The sequence below is a fragment of the Misgurnus anguillicaudatus genome, chromosome 10, assembly GCF_027580225.2.
Source record: "Misgurnus anguillicaudatus chromosome 10, ASM2758022v2, whole genome shotgun sequence".
Taxonomy (NCBI): domain Eukaryota; kingdom Metazoa; phylum Chordata; class Actinopteri; order Cypriniformes; family Cobitidae; genus Misgurnus; species Misgurnus anguillicaudatus.
Genome location: NC_073346.2, coordinates 18,554,186 through 18,573,874, shown reverse-complemented (window position 1 = coordinate 18,573,874; position 19,689 = coordinate 18,554,186). Strand labels below are relative to the sequence as shown.

The following is a 19,689-nucleotide window of genomic DNA, read 5'->3' as shown; positions in this document are numbered from 1 at the left end:
CGTTCCAGATTATACACTGTAAAAAGTAATACCTAGATCCAACTTATTAAAAGTGAGGCAAGTGGCTGCATGGGAAGTTTTAGTTAGGTTGAGTCAACTTGCAACCTTTTATATGTATATTGAACACACTAACATTACTTAATATGAATGCATTAAAATTGATTTGAGTCAACTAATTTTACAAGTATTACTCTGTTAGATAAACCTACTTTTTTTGGTACAGGTAATGCATTTATGGGTTGCTACAATTAACCTGTACTCATTTTAATTAGGTTTTATGAACTTTTTTTTTTTAGTAAAATAAACCTATTCATATGTGAATAAACATTTTAATTGAGTCCTAGCTATTACCTCAGCAATCTAAATGTTACATTCTAAAAACTACAGTGATTAACTTTACATAAACAGAATTTGTCAATAACAATTACATATTCAATTGAAGAAGAAAAAAGATGAGAAGATGGATTGAAGACAATAACATTTATTTAAAGACACTTATACCTCGTGAGGTAATGATTGGCACAGAACACAGTCCAAAGTCCACATTAATTAAGACAATGAACAATGAACACATTCAGCAACTTCTTCAAGGAGTCTTAAAGGAACACGGCAACTTTTTGGGACTTTAGCCTATTCACCGCATCCCCCAGAGCCAGACAAGTCCACTCATACCCCTCTCATCTCCACGCGCGCCGCAACGCCGTCCGACACATCCACCGCCAGCCCAGCCCAGCACAAAGATCGGAGGCAAACCGCTCCAGCTAGCACACTGATCTCAATAAGTGACAAAATAACGCCAATGTTGGTATGTGTTGGCAAGATCAGTATGCCAGCTGGAGCGGTCTACCTCCGACCCCCGTGCCAAGCCAGGCCAGCGGCGGGTGCGCCAGACAGAGCCACGGCACGCATGGAGATGAGAAGGGCATGAATGGACCCATCCAACCCTGGGGGACACGGTGAACAAGCCAAAGTCCCAAAAAGTCAGCGAAAAAAAAGTCAGCCAGATTCCATTGAGAAATCATCTAAGACAACTTGTTGAGGAGATTTGCGTACTTGGATGATGGCTTAGGACGCATGGGGTCCAATCCAACAAAAAGCCTCTGATATATCTCAAAACCATACACCAGTTTTGATGGATACTTGAGGTCGAGAGCATAGGCAAGTCCAAACAGGAGGCAGCATGCTTTTGACAGGTTTGGCAAACCTCTGACCACGGGCTGTCCTTCGATGATAATACCAGTTGTGTCGGGATGATGGCACATGTAAATGTTCAGTGGGCAAATGCAAAGCTCAGCGTGCACCTCTGTTTCAGCACGATTCTATTGGTGGAGACAAAAAAGAATCAAGAGTTTGGTCAGACAAACAGGTAATGAGATGAATGTAGCAGACAGGTAGAAGACATAAGACATAGTCAAAATTTTACTTTTGTTACTAAATGTGTAGGATACTAGATGGCTACTGTGACTAGAGTATGTGACCAGAGTAAAGTCTACCATGACAATGCCATAGAGTGTGGGTACTAAACTATCTTGATCTACTGTAGCCTGAGTGTTGTATTATTCTGGTTTAAAGGATGGATTACAATAAAACAATGCAATTGTCCTTGCCTGTCCCTGATTGACCATCACATTAGGGTTTAAGCTACAAAGTTTAAATATCTTTCAAGAGCAAACGTAATTACTCCATATGATAAAAATATTAACACAACCACTAACTTCAACGTCTTTGTCACAAACTTGTCCACTGCGGAGCCAGAATGAAAATTTTTATAATGTCTTATTTTGACGTGTTCTGTAATGAATGTTCATGGAACCTCCATATAAGTTTAAAAACTAGTTCAGATGTGGACAATGTGAACATATTTTCAACATCATTTAAAGACTCATTTAGACAATTTATTATTTTTCTGGACCAAATAAACACTCAGGATGCATTAAATTAAAACTCATATTTATTCCAATGTAGTTTCCATTTCGTTTGTCCAAAAATCATGAAAAAAAACTTCACTCACACCTTTAGACAGCATAACATCTGTATTTCACACATATTTGGATTGTTAAGCTGCCTGCCCTTAGAAGACATACAATTCAAATAATTTGACTTTCTTTCTGATGTCTACAGAAGATCTTATTGAGAATTAATAAAGGTTTAGATGTTGATATGTGTTTCTTTTGAAGTCACCATTATAGTAGTTAGTGTTTGCTTTAGTTGGGCTATTGGTCCTTGGTTGTCTTGTATTAACTTTTCTTTGACTGCTGTAATTGTGTGGTTGACAAACAGTTGCTATGGCAAAGAATCCTAAGATCAAGTGAGATCAGGTTTTCAGGTTCTTGTTGATAACAAAATCACAAACAAGTCTAATGTTAAGTTTTTAAATGTAATGTTTATAGTTGACATTTAAAGCCACCTGCCTTTTGAAACTGTAGAATCGGCATCAATAACATAAAAATGATCACATATCCTGATGGTGAATAAAAAGCATGTGCACACAATGTTTTGCGCGAGTGAATTATGAAGTCACACACAGACATTAAGACTTTGCATATGAATCATAACCATGGTGACGATTAAAAAAAACTAAATTAAAGCTTCATGATCCAATGCATGATGGGTAACTTATAATATAAAACTCATTTGTGATTACCAAGCTTTTTTGATTTTTATTTGTCACAATTGTTGTGATTCAGATGCAAAATCTTTATGTCTGTGTGTGACTACATGATACACTCGCTCAAAACATCGTGTGCACATGCTTTATATACACCTTCAGAATACATGATCATAATAATGTTACTGGTGTCGATACTACAATTTCACAAGGCTGGTGGCTATAAATGCCAACTATTAACAGCAGGGCCGCTGGAAGTCATTTTGAACAGGGGGTGCTGTGAATTTTTTTTTTGCAAAAAAACCTATGAGCCTATAGGCCCATTTAAAATACATTTGAATAAATACATTGAGTTTCACACTTTATTGTCATATACACTTTAGTGCACACAGCAGGGTCTGAAACACACAGACATCAGATTAATATATGCGCTATTAATAATCAGAATACAGAAATACTACCAGGGGAAATTACTTTTGTTACAACTAACTTCAGACATACATTACATATATATATATATATATATATATATATATATATATATATATATATATATATATATATATATATATATATATATATATTAACGAAAGTAATATTAACATATAATATTATAACAACATATAATATTAAATAAACTTCAAAATTTTCAATGTCCAGAGACGAACATATTTTACTTTCGTTTTTAAGTTAGGATCACACGTCGATTAACAGTGGTAAAATATTCTCACAATTACATACCTTTTATAGACCTTTTTTACTAAATAGTACTATTGCTGGCTTTTTTAACTTATAAATAATTCATACATTGAACAAAAATAATAATGGGTTTAGTTCTGATATTGTATACTTTTATAAAGAAATACATGCTGTATTATTACATTTTTAGAATATATTAGGCTTTATATAAGGTTTGTACTCTAAAAATACTTTATTTGTTACAAACAAGAGATAAAGAATTTACAAACGTTCTCATTTCACCATATCCACAGGTGAAGAGTCATTAAACAATAAATTCGTGGGGAAGCATTTAAAAAACATTTAAAATAGATGCATTTGTTTAAAAGCAAAGCATTTATTTAGATGAAGCAGCTACTTTGCGCCTTCTACGGTCTCATAATCGGTCATGATTTATGTCCAAGAGACTCAATAATAATCTTTTACATTTTAATCCTTTAAAAAGGTGTGTTTGTGCTGATTCGCATCCATGTATGTGATACCAAACCCGCGTTGTCATCCCGTTAATACTGTATGCGCATATTATCAACGTGCTCTTTACTCTAGCAAAAGACACTCGCGTCGCGCATTGCGCCGGTTGTATAATAAAGTCCAAAGTCTCTCATGAGGGGACGAATGCCCAGGGAGTTCAGAATTTCTGTGTGGGCATGCATCAACCAAAGGTGTGTGAGTCTTTTCTGGGTCCTGGTGAGTGCGTACCCATACAAAAGACGCAAGGCGGAGAAGTGCGCTCCGATGAGGCCACGGAGATGGGTAGGCACATGAAATTAAAATCCAAAATACACGTAATAATCTACGTGTGTCAAAAATAATTTCCTAAAATATTCATAAGTAAAATATAGACGGGGTTGCCGGTTTACAAACATTACAGGGTGCGTGACCATCCAGGAGGCAGAAAGCCCGATCCGCTACTGCAACAACCTTAATTATTGAAGCGTTCTTTATTGTTTGTATATAAATAAAACTTGGTTTTAGTTGGAACTGTTTTTCTGTCTTTATTTTTGCAGTGTTACTGTGATACATGTATGAATTATAATGTTAGGCTAGTAATGTACTAGTCGCATTTACTGGTATGTTAACATCAGGCACCCAGCACTGACTCTGTTGGTACTATTATCCACGCAACAACTCCTTTGCATTTTGACTTACAGACACAGCTAGCCTACAACACAAGGCACGTCTCTTCTTTCTGCCTCTCGCAACCAGTTAATGACGTCGCTGAGCAACCCATCTATAAAAAAATTTTACTTAAAAAAAATCCCTCTCGCCAACAGGGGGTGCTGCAGCACCCGCAGCACCCCCACTTCCCGCGGCCATGATTAACAGTAAAATTAAAAACACAACATTAGATGCTTGTTTTGGGCTGATTTCATCAACAAGGACCTGAAAACACCTGTTCTCACTTTACCTGGGCATTGTTTGCCATACTAATTGTGTTTTAAAACACACAGAAGCAAAAGAAAAAATAATACAAGACGTACAAAGATCAAAAGGTCAACTAAAGCAAACACTGACCACTACAACGGTGACTTCAAATGAAACATAGATATCAAGATCTAAACCTCAATTAATTCTCAATTAGAACTTCTGTAGATGTCTGACAGAAATAGTCAAAGTAGCTGTATCTTCGTCTCCAGCTTATGGCAGGCAGCTGAAGGTCCCTGGTTCAAATCCGATATCTTTCACGATCTAAAGATGTGTGATTTACACAGATGCTAAGATGGACAGACACACTGTCTGTGAGTTACTTTGCGATTACAAATGGAAATTACGTTGAAATAAACCTGAGTTTTAATTTAAGACATCCTGAAAGTGTTTATTTTGTCCAGAAACAGTATAAACTGTCTAAATGAGACATTAAATGATGTCCACATCTGAACTAGTTTTTAACATTTTATGGAGCTCCCATGAACGTCTATAATGACTTACAGAACACATTAAAAAATACATCATATCTTTCATTCCTGCTCCTCAGTGGACATCTCTTCAACATACAACATTTGTGACAAAGAAACTGTGCTCAGTGGGACAGACATAAAAAAGACAAGTATCTTTAAGCCCAATACATACATGGTAGACACTGATGAGGTCTTCCTGTCTCTCCCCCATGTACTCAATCAGGCATCTCAGGACCACTTCTCTCCTTTTCTCCACAAAGGCAGATGGATCCTGTCAAAAAGTATAATCTGATCAAATTTCACAGCCAAATAGCAGTAGCACAAACCACAGAACCCCAGTATTTTTTCAACCATTCAACTGCTATGAAAAATCCTACTATACATACCACACTGTACTACAAGATGTCACACTATCACCAGCATCTCAGAAAATAAAAACATATGTGCATGTTGTTTATTTAAAAAAAGTCGAGGGGGACAGGTCACAAAACTGAGATTTAACTGTCGAAGTATGCTGTGTTCATCAATATGAATCAAGCTTATACTAGTACATTGTACTAATCTATTTCTCACCTCAAATGCTTTCTTAAACATTTTTAGCAGACCTTTTGTGTGTAAAGAGACCATTTAGGAGCAGTGCACACTCTGTGATGATCGTATCTGCCTGCTATTGGTGGTTGGTACATAAAAACCAAGAAATTTAATTGTATGCCCACACTATTGTTTGCAATTTTACCTATGTGTTACTTACCTGTGAATATATATAGGCTAGCTGTAATTGTATAAATTCTGAAGTTTTCCTTACCTGGATGTGAAGTTTGTAGACCCCAGGTAGCTCTTGGGTATCTAAAGACCAGGAAAAAGCATGTTAGAATAAGTTTAAAAATCAGTGGTAAATGTAACTTATTTAAGTAATGGGTTAGAAATAGGTTTTTTCTCAACCAAAACTATATAATTAATTGACTATGCAGCATTAAAAAACCGTGGATCAAATCTCTAAAATCAGACAGACTACTAAGCATAACGTTACATCTCTACAGTCTAATCTGCTTTAGTAATGCAAAAGTATATAATCTCTGATTCCAGGTCGAGTCATGTCAAAGACACACTAATATTACCAGGTAACTTTATCCATGGTAGTCGCGTGACTGCAAATTATGAATTTGTGAAATAAAAATATACAAGTTAACTGAGCGAATTTGTGCAACTAATCAATACGTCTGCATCCATCCTAAATGTTGTTATAGTGGCGATGATGTTAGCAGGTGGTGCTAAAAACATCCAATAAAAACATAGGCAAGACTAAAGCACTTAATTAATTTCATATTAATAACACGGTCTCAACCGCTAACGTATCCACCGATCGATCGACCACACTGCCTAGCACTGTGAAGCCATTAGCTTGCCATGTGTGCAGGATAGCTAACGTTAGCTATTACAATTTGTAAACCTAACACAATCTCAGCTCCCTAGTGGAGTAGGTTAAGCGATTTCGAGTGACTTTACATCAGTTATTAGGCTAAATTTGCTCAACTCACCGTGTTAAACAGTCAAGTTCAGATCTGCTGCCGCGAACAAACTGTTGAAGAGCCGATCGAGGTCGAGGAAGATACTGCATCTGCCCGTGAAAGTCCGAGACAATGAAAAGGGATGCCAGCAACTTATACAAAATGCAAAATAATTGTGTTTGATGAAAGCAGCTGCCACATCGACTGCTGCTCAAATAAATTGTCTGAGTAAAATCACTTTTATAACATTTATTGGACACGACAACCACATTCAAATAACAACCTAAATAAATTGCATTGGTTTTATTCAAAATATATAGTTATATAAACACTTCTATATTTTAAGTCAAGAGCAAGTATTTTGATACTTTTTAATATAAAACCAATAAAATAAGGTAGATTACAACTATTTAAAGTATATAAAACCTACTTTGTAGGTGTAGCACTTTTTACAGTGTAGTTAACCACAACAGACACACCCTTGACTGAGTCTGTATGTGTGTGTGATGGGGACAAAAGGCTGTACCTTTTTTGTGACATGCATACTTTTTTGAAAGCCAAGTCATTGGCGTAACAAAGTAAATATCTGGATAATGAAAGTAGAGGGACCATATATATAGTTTTACCATTTATTCTCACCCTGTAAGAAGGGACGTTGCCTTGAGCTGAGGTTTTTGATAGGATTCCCAAAATGGAATTTAAACTACTCATCTTCTTCATCTTAATTTTACCAAAAGGTACTGTAGCTGTTTTTAATGATCATTTTATAAATGTTTGCTGTTAAACAACATTGAAATTAATCAATTTCATCTGCTTAATAGTTTTTCATATTTTTAATAGATAAAGAAAAAAATACAATTAATTTGAAAAATAACTATATATCATTTACATATAAATGTTTATTTTTGATATATAAGTTATATATAAAATTTATTTTAGAATGTCAAACAAGATTTGATTTCATATATTTGTTTAAATATTTGCTGAAAATATTTATATACATTTTCACACATACAAATAAAGGTACAAAAGCTGTCATTCAGGCTATATACTTCAGACATAAATGTATACCTCAAAAGTACATATCTGTATCTAAATGGTACATAAGGTTACCATCCAGGTATACTATTTCTGACATACATACATTACAGACATATGTGTGTTTGCAAGTACAGTAGATTGCTGTTTGTTACATTGTTTAACGTTAGATTTTACTCATACTCTTACAAAAAATATAAAAAAGCGATTATTTTTTCTGGATGACCTTTAGTCATCACCTTTTTTAATACGAATTTCACAACACTTTACAATAAATTTATATTCATTAACATTAAGTCAAGTTAATGCATTATCTAATATGAATTAAGAGTGAGCAATATATTTTTACATTTATTAATCATGTTAGTTGATGTGTTTCTAATGTCAGCAGACATAACTTTTGATTTAAAATACTTTGAAACGTTAAAATGATCATTAGAAAAAAATTGCTCTAGAAGTAATATTCATTGTAAGTCCATGTTAACTAATGCAGTTCCCTAATGTTAACAAATGGAGCAGTCCTGTTAAGCGTTGCTGCAAATGCAATTGGAAGGCATCGTGGATGTAACAGGTGCTTCATGAAACCACACCCTGAATAGGAGCCATTTTAAAACCTTTAACAGTGCAGGATCGTCTCACGACTTTAAACAATGTAAAGACATCTATAATACATTTACTCTAGAAAAAAAATTAAGATGCAAATTTTCCACTGTGGATACAGAGTGTATAATTTACATTAATATTACATACAAAAAAGATTACATAATATCTATGATTATTCATATTATTTACTTCACCTTCAGGTATCCTGTACTGTATCGTATCCTATAATTTGACATCACATTACTTTGCTGTTGTGAAAAAACAACAACTTTAAATTGTACATTTAATGTAAATGTTTTTAAATTAATAGACTAATTTCAACACCCTCTAATGTTTATTATTATTAAAGGGATTACTGTGTGCGACACAAAGTGTTACCACAAAAAAAAAACATACACACTGTTTTGTACGTGGTACGTGGTAACACACAAGAATGCAAGGAATTAAGTTCCAACGATATGATTTTTTCAAACTTACAGTTTGCTTTACAGTATATGCTTAAAATGATAATGTCTCTCCTTTCCTAGGTCTTACTGCATTGACACTGCAACCATCAGCAAACCCTGTGCGTGTGGGCACCAATGTCACTATTAGAGTAATTGGCGCCACGAGCAGTCCAGCTGGTGCCTGGCTGTTTGGGCCGAGTGTATTGTTTGTGTGGTACTCAGGGTCTACATTAATCGGCAGTAGCTACGAGAATGGAATTGCATTCAACAACACAACATTTGATCTCTTTTTACCTACCGTAACTCTGGACAGTTCTGGTCTTTATGTGTTTGAGGACATTGGAGTGAATCGGAGCAAAGCCGAGCTTATTTTAGATGTTCAGGGTGAGTAACTCATTTAATGTGCGCAGGTATTTCACATTATTGCACATACTAATGTCTTTAATCCATTTAAATTCACCACATGCTTTATTTAAAAGACCACATGATGCTCTTTGAGTATAATGACTACCATAACCAGTTTTTCATAATGGACACAGACTGCTTAACCCCTTCAGACCCTGCATCCACTAGAATGGATATCACATGTTTTGTGTTTCAAACCAATAAAAATGCTGATCAACCAATCTAAAATAAGGCACACTGATTAAAGTCCTGAATAATCAGGTCTGTAGGGGTTAAATGCTATTTTATCACCTTGGTTTTTCTAGCATATGAGCATGTAAAACTTGGATTCCAATGAAGTTTAATAAATGTACAAAGGCACAGGTTAATACAGCCTTCTGAAATAATCTTTACTTTAGTTACTGAATTTAAAGATTGGGTACTAAAGCTTTCACAGAAGGGTTGAGACATAATCCAGATAAAGAAATGGACAATAGAAGTTTAGGTGGCAGGAAGACATGCTTTAAGTTGGCATTTTCTTTTTACTTCCAGCACCTATAAGTGCCGTGTCTACAAGTGTTAGTAAATCAAACCTAATGGAGTTGAACGACAGCGTGACATTCACATGCTCTGCCAGTGGAACACCGATGTGGATTTCGTGGCAGAACGGCAGCTCTCTGATCACAGCATGGGATAGGATTGTGCTCAGTAATGGCGGACAGGTTCTCACCATTAATCCGGTGATGCGGTACGACCAAGGACCGTTCAAGTGCATTGTGGCAAACAACGTCAGTAATGGAGAAAGCACGCAAGTTAGCCTCAATATAAACTATGAGTATAGACACCACCCAATATCAGAGCTATTACAAAGTGTTAAACGTTTATTTTTTGTATTTTTTTATTATTTTTTTAAAGGGCATGGTGAGGTGTGGTAAACTAACAATTGAATTCATGACTGAATTGTTGTATTTGTTTAGATGGGCCGAGTAACCTGAGATTGACGGCCTTGCCAGACAGAATAGCATATGCGTCAGGCTCTGTTATATCTTTGTCATGCATGGCCGACTCCAACCCAACAGCATCTATGTACTGGACATACAATAATGCTCCTCTAAACGTCAGTGGCTCAAACCTACAAATAAATAACCCTACCACGAGCAAATCAGGGCAATACACTTGTGTTGCCAGTAACGCGGTGACACTCCTATATGCTACAGTGACAAAATCCATTCGCATACTTGGTGAGCACACTTTCTAAATATGGTTTTCTGTATTTGCTCCTGTGACCATTTTTATATTCAATAAATTATCCCATTTGTTTACTTAGATTCAATATCGCAAGTGACGGTGAATCCCCAAGCAGGCTACCCGATAGAAAATGCGTCTTTTAGTCTGTCCTGCAGTATTGTGGGGTCGATGGGCTCTATTCAGTGGACGAAGAATAGCATGTACCTGGTCGCCGACAGTAGGATCACATTCTCCAATCAAAACTTAACCTTAAGCATTAATCAACTAAATATCAATGACAACGGACAATACACATGTGTAGCCAGTAATGATGTCAGCAACATGAGCAGCCTGGCCTACAACTTCAAGGTCAACTATGAGTAACATAGCTATTTCCAGGACAATATTCATATGAATGCAATATTATTGTCATCAGTTTTGATTCTTATAACATTTACACTAGGGCTGCACGATATTGGAAGGAAAATTTGATAACTTACTAAACTATGCGGCATACAATAATGCTTTCTCTTTGTACAATTGCAATATTATGGTATTTCTGGTAATTATCTTGAAGCTCTAGTTTTCACAAAATATTAATGCGTCATAATATAATGCTTAAAACCTTCTGTAATCCATGTGTTTGTCAGATGGACCAAGAAATGTAGCAATCTCTGGTCCAGATGTATCTGCAGTAGGATCTACTGTGACCTTCAACTGTTCTGCTGACTCTCAACCTCAGAGTCAGTACAGCTGGTTTTTCAATGGCTTGAAAGTAGACAACAGATCGGTGTATACGACAGGAGCTCTCTCAGTCAGCAATAGTGGACGGTACATATGCATGGCCTACAATAACATCACGGGCCAAAGCAGCAATGCCTCAAAGGATCTAACTGTAATTGGTGAGTTATTTACAGTAAGTAAATGTATGTATGGTGGTTATGTATGTATGTATGTATGGTTAACCTTAGTGATCCATGTGAAATTTAGTTCCTATCAGTGCCGTTACGGTGAACATAAACAACCAGCAACCGGTCTTCAATCAGTCATTCACGCTAACCTGCAACATCGTTGGAGATGTTTCCTCCATTCAGTGGATGAAGAATGGTCTGCCCGTGTACCCCAACAGCAGGATTACGTTCTCCAGTACCAACTCCACCTTGAGCTTTAACCCACTGAATCTTAATGATGGTGGACAATACCAGTGCGCAGCCTGCAACCTGGTCAGCAACATGACTAGCATGCCCTACAACCTTACTGTCAACTGTGAGTAACTTTTAAACATTTAGACATCACTGCTTTTTATAACTTTGTAGACGTGTTTGAGATTTTCTTTCAGCAGAATTGTGGTATAAATTGAAAGTGTTTCAGAGCTGAGAGTGACCAGTGCTTTATCTGTGTCTATAGATGGTCCATGGAACCTCACAATCTCTGGTCCGACTCTAGGAGTTGTAGGGTCGAATGTGACCTTCAGCTGTTCGGCAATTTCTCAGCCAGCCAGTCAATACAGCTGGTACTTCAGTGGCTCAATTGTGGGAACCGCTTCAGTGCTTGTGATCAGAGCTCTTGCAGTAAACAATAGAGGACTGTACACCTGCGCAGCTTACAATAACATCACAATGAGCAACAGTAGTGCTTCGGTGGACTTAACAGTAATCAGTGAGTTGTTCGTTGAAAAGGCCTTCACAAAATATGCATCTTATAGTTTGCCAGTTCTGTTGTTAAAATGTAAAATATTTCTTGAATGTCATCCATTTGATTTTCAGATCCTATAACAGCAATTGCGGTGAATGTAAACAATCAGCAACCGGTCTTCAATCAGTCATTCTCACTAACCTGCGGTGTCACTGGAGATGTTTACTCCATTTGGTGGATGAAAAATGGTCTGCCCGTGTACCCCAACAACAGGACCACGCTCTCCAACAATAACTTTACTTTGACGTTAAACCAACTCACTTTCAATGATGTTGGACAATACCAGTGTGGAGCTCTTAACCCTTTTAGCAACATGACCAGCTTGCCCTACAACTTTACTGTCAACTGTGAGTATACATGTAGATTTGTAGGCATCTCTGTTTTCTGGGACTTTCTAGATGTGAATGAGATTTCTTTACAGCAAAATTGTGTCATAAAAAGTTAAAAAGTAAAGGTTTTAGCCAACTGTGACCTGTGCTTTATCTGTGTCCTAAGATGGTCCATGGAGCACCGCAATCTCTGGTCCGACTCTAGGAGCTGTGGGGTCAAATGTGACCTTTAACTGTTCAGCAAATTCTCAACCAGCCAGTCAATACAGCTGGTTCTTCAACGGCACAAATGTGGGAACCGCTTCAGTCCTTGTGATCAGATCTCTCACAATGAACAGCAGAGGACTGTACACCTGCGTGGCTTACAATACCATCACAATGAGCAACAGTAGTGCTTCGGTGAACTTAACAGTAATCAGTGAGTTGTTCATTGAAAGGTCTACACAAAATATGCATCTTATAGTTTGCCAGTTCTGTTGTTAACATGTTGTCATAAATAAAAACTTCCGTCCGTTTGAATTACAGATTCTATCACGGCTGTTTCAGTGAACATAAACAATCAGCAACCGGTCTTCAATCAGTCATTCTCACTAACCTGCGGTGTCAGTGGAGATGTTTCCTCCATTCAGTGGATGAAAAATGGTCTGCCTGTGTACCCCAACAACATGACCACGTTCTCCAGCAATAACTCAACCTTGACGTTAAACCAACTCTCTCTCAATGATGCTGGACAATACCAGTGTGTAGTTGTTAACCCTTTTGGCAACATGACCGGCAGCCCCTACAACCTTACTGTCAACTGTGAGTACATACCTGTAGATATGTAGGCATCACTGCTTTCTACAACTTTCTAGATGTGATTGAGTTTTCCATACAGCAGAATTGTGTTATATATAAGTTGTTTGTAAATGAGCCAGAACAGAGATTGACCAGTGCTTTATTTGTGTCTTCAGATGGTCCATGGAGCACCGCAATCACTGGTCCAACAGTAGGAGCTGTAGGGTCAAATGTGACCTTTAGCTGTTCAGCAAATTCTCAACCAGCCAGTCAATACAGCTGGTTCTTCAACGGCACAAATGTGGGAACCTCTTCAGTCCTTGTGATCAGATCTCTCACAATGAACAACAGAGGACTGTACACCTGCGTGGCTAGCAATAACATCACAATGAGCAACAGTAGTGCTTCAGTGGCCTTAACAGTATTCAGTGAGTTCATTGAAAAGGCCTGCACAAAATATGCATCTTATAGTTTGCCAGTTCTGTTGTCTTAAGTAAAAACTTTCTGAAATGTCATCCGTTTGAATTACAGATTCTATCACCGCCGTTTCAGTGAACATAAACAATCAGCAACCGGTCTTCAATCAGTCATTCTCACTAACCTGCGGTGTCGCTGGAGATGTTTCCTCCATTCAGTGGATGAAAAATGGTCTGCCCGTGTACCCCAACAACATGACCACGTTCTCCAGCAATAACTCAACCTTGACGTTAAACCAACTCATGTTCAATGATGCTGGACAATACCAGTGTGTAGTTGTTAACCCTGTTGGCAACATGACCGGCATGCCCTACAACCTTACTGTCAACTGTGAGTATACCTGTAGATTAGGGTTGTCCTTATTTTTTAACTTTTAAAAGTTCATGCTCTCACCCCACCAATATGTTTGAAGAAATAAAAAAAATTGTCAACATTTTGTCAACATTAATTAATATTAAGAGGTTGCTCAAGACCTTTGACGTTTAACACATTTGCATATTATGTGATACTTTGTGATAACATGTATAATTGTTTAATAATATATACTTCTGGCAGCAATGGACTTATTTGAGCGTGCTCCATGCAACTAAAACTCCTGTTTTAGTTGTGATATGTCTTTCAAAGCAAGAAAGCTACAGTGTGAATGAAGCACAATAGACAATATACACTGAGACAATGGCTGAAGCAACACAAAGCAATTCCGCTATATGGTTACTTAGATCAGAAGAGACTGAAATAACTCCAAGAAGCAAGTTTTATGTGTGTTGTGCATTTTTAAATGGTACAGTTTTTGCAAAAATATGTGATTTCTGAAATATTCAAAGGCTTTGAGCAACTTCTAGATATTGTAGGAACAATTCAAAATTTTGCACTGTGTGTTTTTATTGATATCCTAACACATTTAGGAGGTGAGAGTTGAACATTTAAAAAAAATTGACCCATTATATGGACCAACTTAATGTAAATATGTTGGCATCACTGCTTTCTACAACTTTCTAGATGTGATTGAAATTTCCTTACAGCAGAATTGTGGTATAAATAAGTTAAAAGTGTTTGTAAATTAGCCAAAACAGAGATTGACCAGTGATATTTCTGTGTCTTCAGATGGTCCATGGAGCACCACAATCTCTGGTCCAACAGTAGGAGCTGTAGGGTCAAATGTGACCTTCAGCTGTTCAGCAATTTCTCAACCAGCCAGTCAATACAGCTGGTTCTTTAGTGGCTCAAATGTGGGAACCGCTTCAGTCCTTGTGATCAGATCTCTCACAATGAATAACCAAGGACAGTACACCTGCGTGGCTTACAATAACATCACAATGAGCAACAGTAGTGCTTCAGTGGGCTTGACTGTAACTAGTAAGTAGTTTAACTTGAATCTGTTGTGGACCAGTTGCAGTTATTTTTAAATAAGTAAGTGTTTCTTATAAGATGTCATCTGTCTGAAACCTCTTTTCTGTCTGAATTTCAGATCCAATCACCTCTGTTATGGTGAATACAAACAGTCAGGTACCAGTCCTGAATACGTCATTCACACTAACATGCAATGTCATTGGAGATGTTGCCTCCGTCCAGTGGATAAAGGACGGCGTGAGTATTCCATCCCAAAACAATATAAACTTAACGATTAACCAGCTAACTCTCCGCGATGATGGACAATACAAGTGTGCAGTTCTTAACCCTGTCAGCAGCATGACCAGCATGCCCTATAACCTTACGGTCAACTATGAGTAAGAGATACATTAAAGTATAAATACTATATCGAATATTTACATTTACAAAAACAGTACATTACAAAATAAACATGATTTCAGATGGTCCATCGAGCACAGCAATCACAGGTCCAAGCGTGGCAGAGGTGGGGAACAATGTGACCTTTAACTGTTCTGCTGTCTCTCGTCCTGCAAGTCAGTACACCTGGTACTTCAATGGCTCAGTAGTGGCAAACAGCTCAGTCTATGTCATGGTAGCCGTCACACTAAACAATACAGGACGGTACACCTGCATGGCCTATAATAGCATGACAGGCAACAACAACAATGCCACACTGGACTTCAATGTATATGGTAAGCTGTAACTCAAATCACCGTATTTTCTAGTATTATTGTAGATGATATATACATTTATTTTAAATGAGAGCAGGTTTGTCCATTAAAAGTCAAGGTTTCGAAACATGTTAACAGTCAATCACAATCAATACTTATGTTACTCTTGTATGCAGCCTGTACAAAACTAAGACTTCATTGGTAAAGTTATTCACTGTTGTGATAAGCACTACTAACTGTGTAATATTGTGTGTATTTAGAGGCGATCACCTCCGTGTACGTGAGCTCCAGTCCACCTATTCCACATGAATCCGAAAACCTGATACTCACGTGTAATGTGAATGGCTTCTACAACAGCATCAGCTGGTTGAAAAACAGCCAGACTTTACAGACATCAGACAGAGTTACAATCACTGGAGTGAAAAATAACACGTTGAACTTCATGCCCTTGAAGACAGCTGACAATGCAATGTACCAGTGTATTGCTATAAATCTGGTTAGACCTCACCAGAGTCAGCCATACAATGTGGTGGCCAACTGTGAGTAATGTTCTTCCCTTGTGATTCCTTTGCTTTGATCTACTTGACTTACATTATACTGTAATTGTTATAAAACTTTATTTTTAAAGTCATTTATGAAAATGATATCCCTACTGAAAAATCCAGCTAAGACCAACATAAGCTGGTTTGTGCTGGTTTAAGGTGGCACTAGCTCGTTTACACTGGTTCTCCCAGCATGACAAAGCTGGTCATGCTGGTGGGTCAGCTAGTCTTCCAGCCTGACCAGCTAAGTCCAGCTAGACCAGCTTAGAAAGTTACCAAAACACAGCTAGACCAGTTTGCTACACCAGCAAAACCAGCCCCCTACACCAGCAAAACCAGCTAAAACCAAGCTGGCTTATGCTGGTCTTAGCTGGATTTTTCAGTAGGGATGTTACTCCTGATTCATTTCTATCGACATTGAAGACTATAAATCCTATCGTTCCACCCTATTTAACAGCATCATCAAGCTACTCAGTTGTTTTTTAGCAACCTCTCACTGCGAAAATTACATATTTTGCCTTTAAAATGTATAAATTGTCATCTTGCTTAAAGGAAAATTGTGCATGTATAAAATAAAACGCCATGCCTCACCTACAACTTTACATAATTAGATTACGGCAAATGCTTCCTAACACATCCTCTTAATTTTTATTGAGCAGATGGACCAGTAAATGTGCAGATTACAGTAAATCCAGGGTATATGACAACCCTCACATGCAGTGCAGAATCCCAGCCGGCGGCCGTGTATCAGTGGATTGTCAACAACGGCACCGTGCTGGCATATCAAGCTTCTATTCAAATTTCCATTCAGAATATCCTGGGCTACAATTACACCTGTGTGGCCAGAAACCCCTTGACCAACACGACAGTCTACACCAGCCACTTCATCGGTGGTGAGTTCTCATAACAGAATTTTTTTAATTAAGATTTATACATCATCTGAAAGTTGAATAAATAAGCTTTCCGCTGATGTATGGTTTGTTAGGGAGGGTTGGTTGAAATACAACTATATGAAAATCTGGAATATAAGGGTAAAAAAATCGAAATAATGAGAAAGTCAAAATTTCCTGCCATATATACACTCTAAGGATGGCTGGGTTATTTTTGACCCATGGTGGGTGATTGTTGGACAGAACACGTGCTTGGTTAAAAATTACTCCATGCTGGGTCAAAAATTACCCAATATTGGGTTGTTGTTATGCAACAATGCGGTATAATAACCCAGCAGTTGGGTTAAAATAACCCAGCATTGGGTCCATTTTTAACCCAGCACGTGTTCTGTCCAATATTTACCCATTATGGGTAAAAAATATCCCAATCATTTTTAGAGTGTATATGTATGTATGTATGTATGTATGTATATATGGTTTGGAAATTTACAAAGCATCTTCATGGAACATGATCTTTACATTATATCATATATTTGGCATTAAAGAAAATTTTATAATTTTTACTCATTGTATTGTTGGCTAAATATACCTGTGTAAAGATTTGTAGTCCATGGTCACATTTGAGTTTTGGTTTCTTGCCACTGTCGCCTTTCGCCTTGTTTTCTGGAAGACTGCTGTGCTGACATTAGACTTAGGGTTTCATACATTGCTAAATTTATTTTAATATAATTGTCCAATCAACCTTCTCTTCGTAAATGCTACTATTAGATTTGTTGTTTTTCCAATTGTATAGTGATCATATATAATTCTTTCTCAGTCTCTTTATTAAAATACAACCAGATAAATACAGGAAACTTGTATGTATTAAAACAGCATAAAAGTATAAGCTGAAGTGTTAAATATTTATGGTAAACTCCCCTTACTCGAGCAATAAATGAAATTAAATCCTAATTTCTAATTCTAATCCAATGACTTCAGGACTTTAGTTTCCCCCAAAAAGCTCAAGATGTGTTTCGTGTCAAGAGAGGTCACACTAAATACTGATTGATGCCTGAAGAATATACATTTAGTTCTGAAAATTGGTTTGTTTTTTTATTTTGTGTACATATTTCCTGTATTTTCTGTTTGTATCTTAAAAAAGATTGAAAAATAAATATGGATGGACATTAAAACTTTGCTAAAACAACAAAGCTGGTGATGGTGGCCTTTTGCACAGTACTGTATATTATAGAATTTCCCTTATTTTGGGCCATTTCTAAGCTAAACTGGAATGTCTGGTGTTAATATGATACCTGTCATCTGTCATGCATGGTCTCAGATAAAGTACAGGCATAACGTTTTAGTAAGATATCTTGTTACACACAATCCTCTCATAAAGCGCTGTGGTAGGTACAAGCCTTCAAATTAAATTACATGTTTCTGACATGCGGCCATTTCTTGAAATGGTTTAAATTTGATGCAGTTGTCATTAATTCAGCCATCTCCCTTTCATTACAATAATGTACATACAATAATACCATGACAGACAGACAGATAAGCTTCTGATATGTATTTGATGTAAAGCTGCTTTGGAAAATTGTGAAATACACAGAAATTAAACTAAATTAAAAAGGTGTAATCTAATCAAAGATTTTTACTGTTTTTTTCACAGAGTACCCGAATGCTTCTGTCAGTGTCCGCGCGAGCGTCATGTTAACCGCTCTTCTCGCGCTCCTGCTCACTGTGCTGAATGCATGCATGTAATCCTGAGAGTGACATTACGCCTCTGTGTGGACTGACTGTCTGAATGAGGTTTACGGGTAAAAAAAATAATTAAGGTACATTTAAAAGAATAAACGCACAGTGAAATGTATCTGCATTTTTTTAAACGAATTTAAGCACTTTCGTACCTTATTTAGAGGCAGAGTTGTAGTATAAGCATGAATGGATTACAGAGTTGCAGATGTCTAGAAGACTATGATAGCACCATTACATCATTTGCTTATATAAATTTATTATAATTGTGCTGTAGCCTATTTATTATCATTCAATTACCACAAATGAATCACTTATCTAATTAGTCAGAGTTTAGTTTTATATATTATAGCCTATATGTCAGCTGAGCTGGGGGAATGGAGGTAATATTTTAATATTCAGATTAGTAGCTCTGAGTTTTTAAACATATGATATCCTTCTAGACACTATTACACACCAACATTACCAACTATGAAACTATTTCAGTTACTTACCAGTTTGTTTTACAAATGTTCATATGTTTATAATCATACAATATAATGTGTGGCTATTTCCCAAAATGTAAACACATGTTAGGCAACAAATGTTGAATGTGATATTGTATGTTAAACTAAATAAATAAATTATGCAAAGAAATCACTGTTTTATTGGTGTAAAGAATACAATATATTGCAATATTTGGTTAAATCCGAATACAGAACTTTTAAAGTAGGACAATACATACAAATTAATAGACAAAACAATAGATGCAAA

General features: G+C 36.8%; 1 protein-coding gene and 1 long non-coding RNA gene across 2 annotated transcripts; one reads left to right on the top strand and one right to left on the bottom strand.

Annotated features, from left to right (window-relative positions):
* Window positions 1–465: 465 nt before the first annotated feature.
* Window positions 466–6,961, bottom strand: LOC141367224 (uncharacterized). The gene is made up of 4 exons (XR_012371495.1): window positions 6,783–6,961; window positions 6,050–6,090; window positions 5,417–5,515; window positions 466–1,319 (listed from the first exon to the last, which is right to left on the bottom strand). It is a non-coding gene; the product is annotated as an uncharacterized lncRNA (long non-coding RNA).
* Window positions 6,962–7,284: 323 nt separating this feature from the next.
* ceacam1 (CEA cell adhesion molecule 1) lies at window positions 7,285–19,572 on the top strand. Its single transcript, XM_073872038.1, is given in 19 exon segments — window positions 7,285–7,489; window positions 8,921–9,223; window positions 9,776–10,057; window positions 10,204–10,464; window positions 10,551–10,838; window positions 11,101–11,352; window positions 11,441–11,716; window positions 11,858–12,109; window positions 12,217–12,492; window positions 12,641–12,892; window positions 13,000–13,275; window positions 13,428–13,679; window positions 13,783–14,058; window positions 14,833–15,084; window positions 15,197–15,454; window positions 15,543–15,791; window positions 16,031–16,309; window positions 16,972–17,205; window positions 18,854–19,572. Coding segments are annotated over 19 exon segments (4,656 nt in total). The 5' UTR covers window positions 7,285–7,443; the 3' UTR covers window positions 18,946–19,572.
* The last annotated feature ends 117 nt before the right edge of the window (window positions 19,573–19,689 follow it).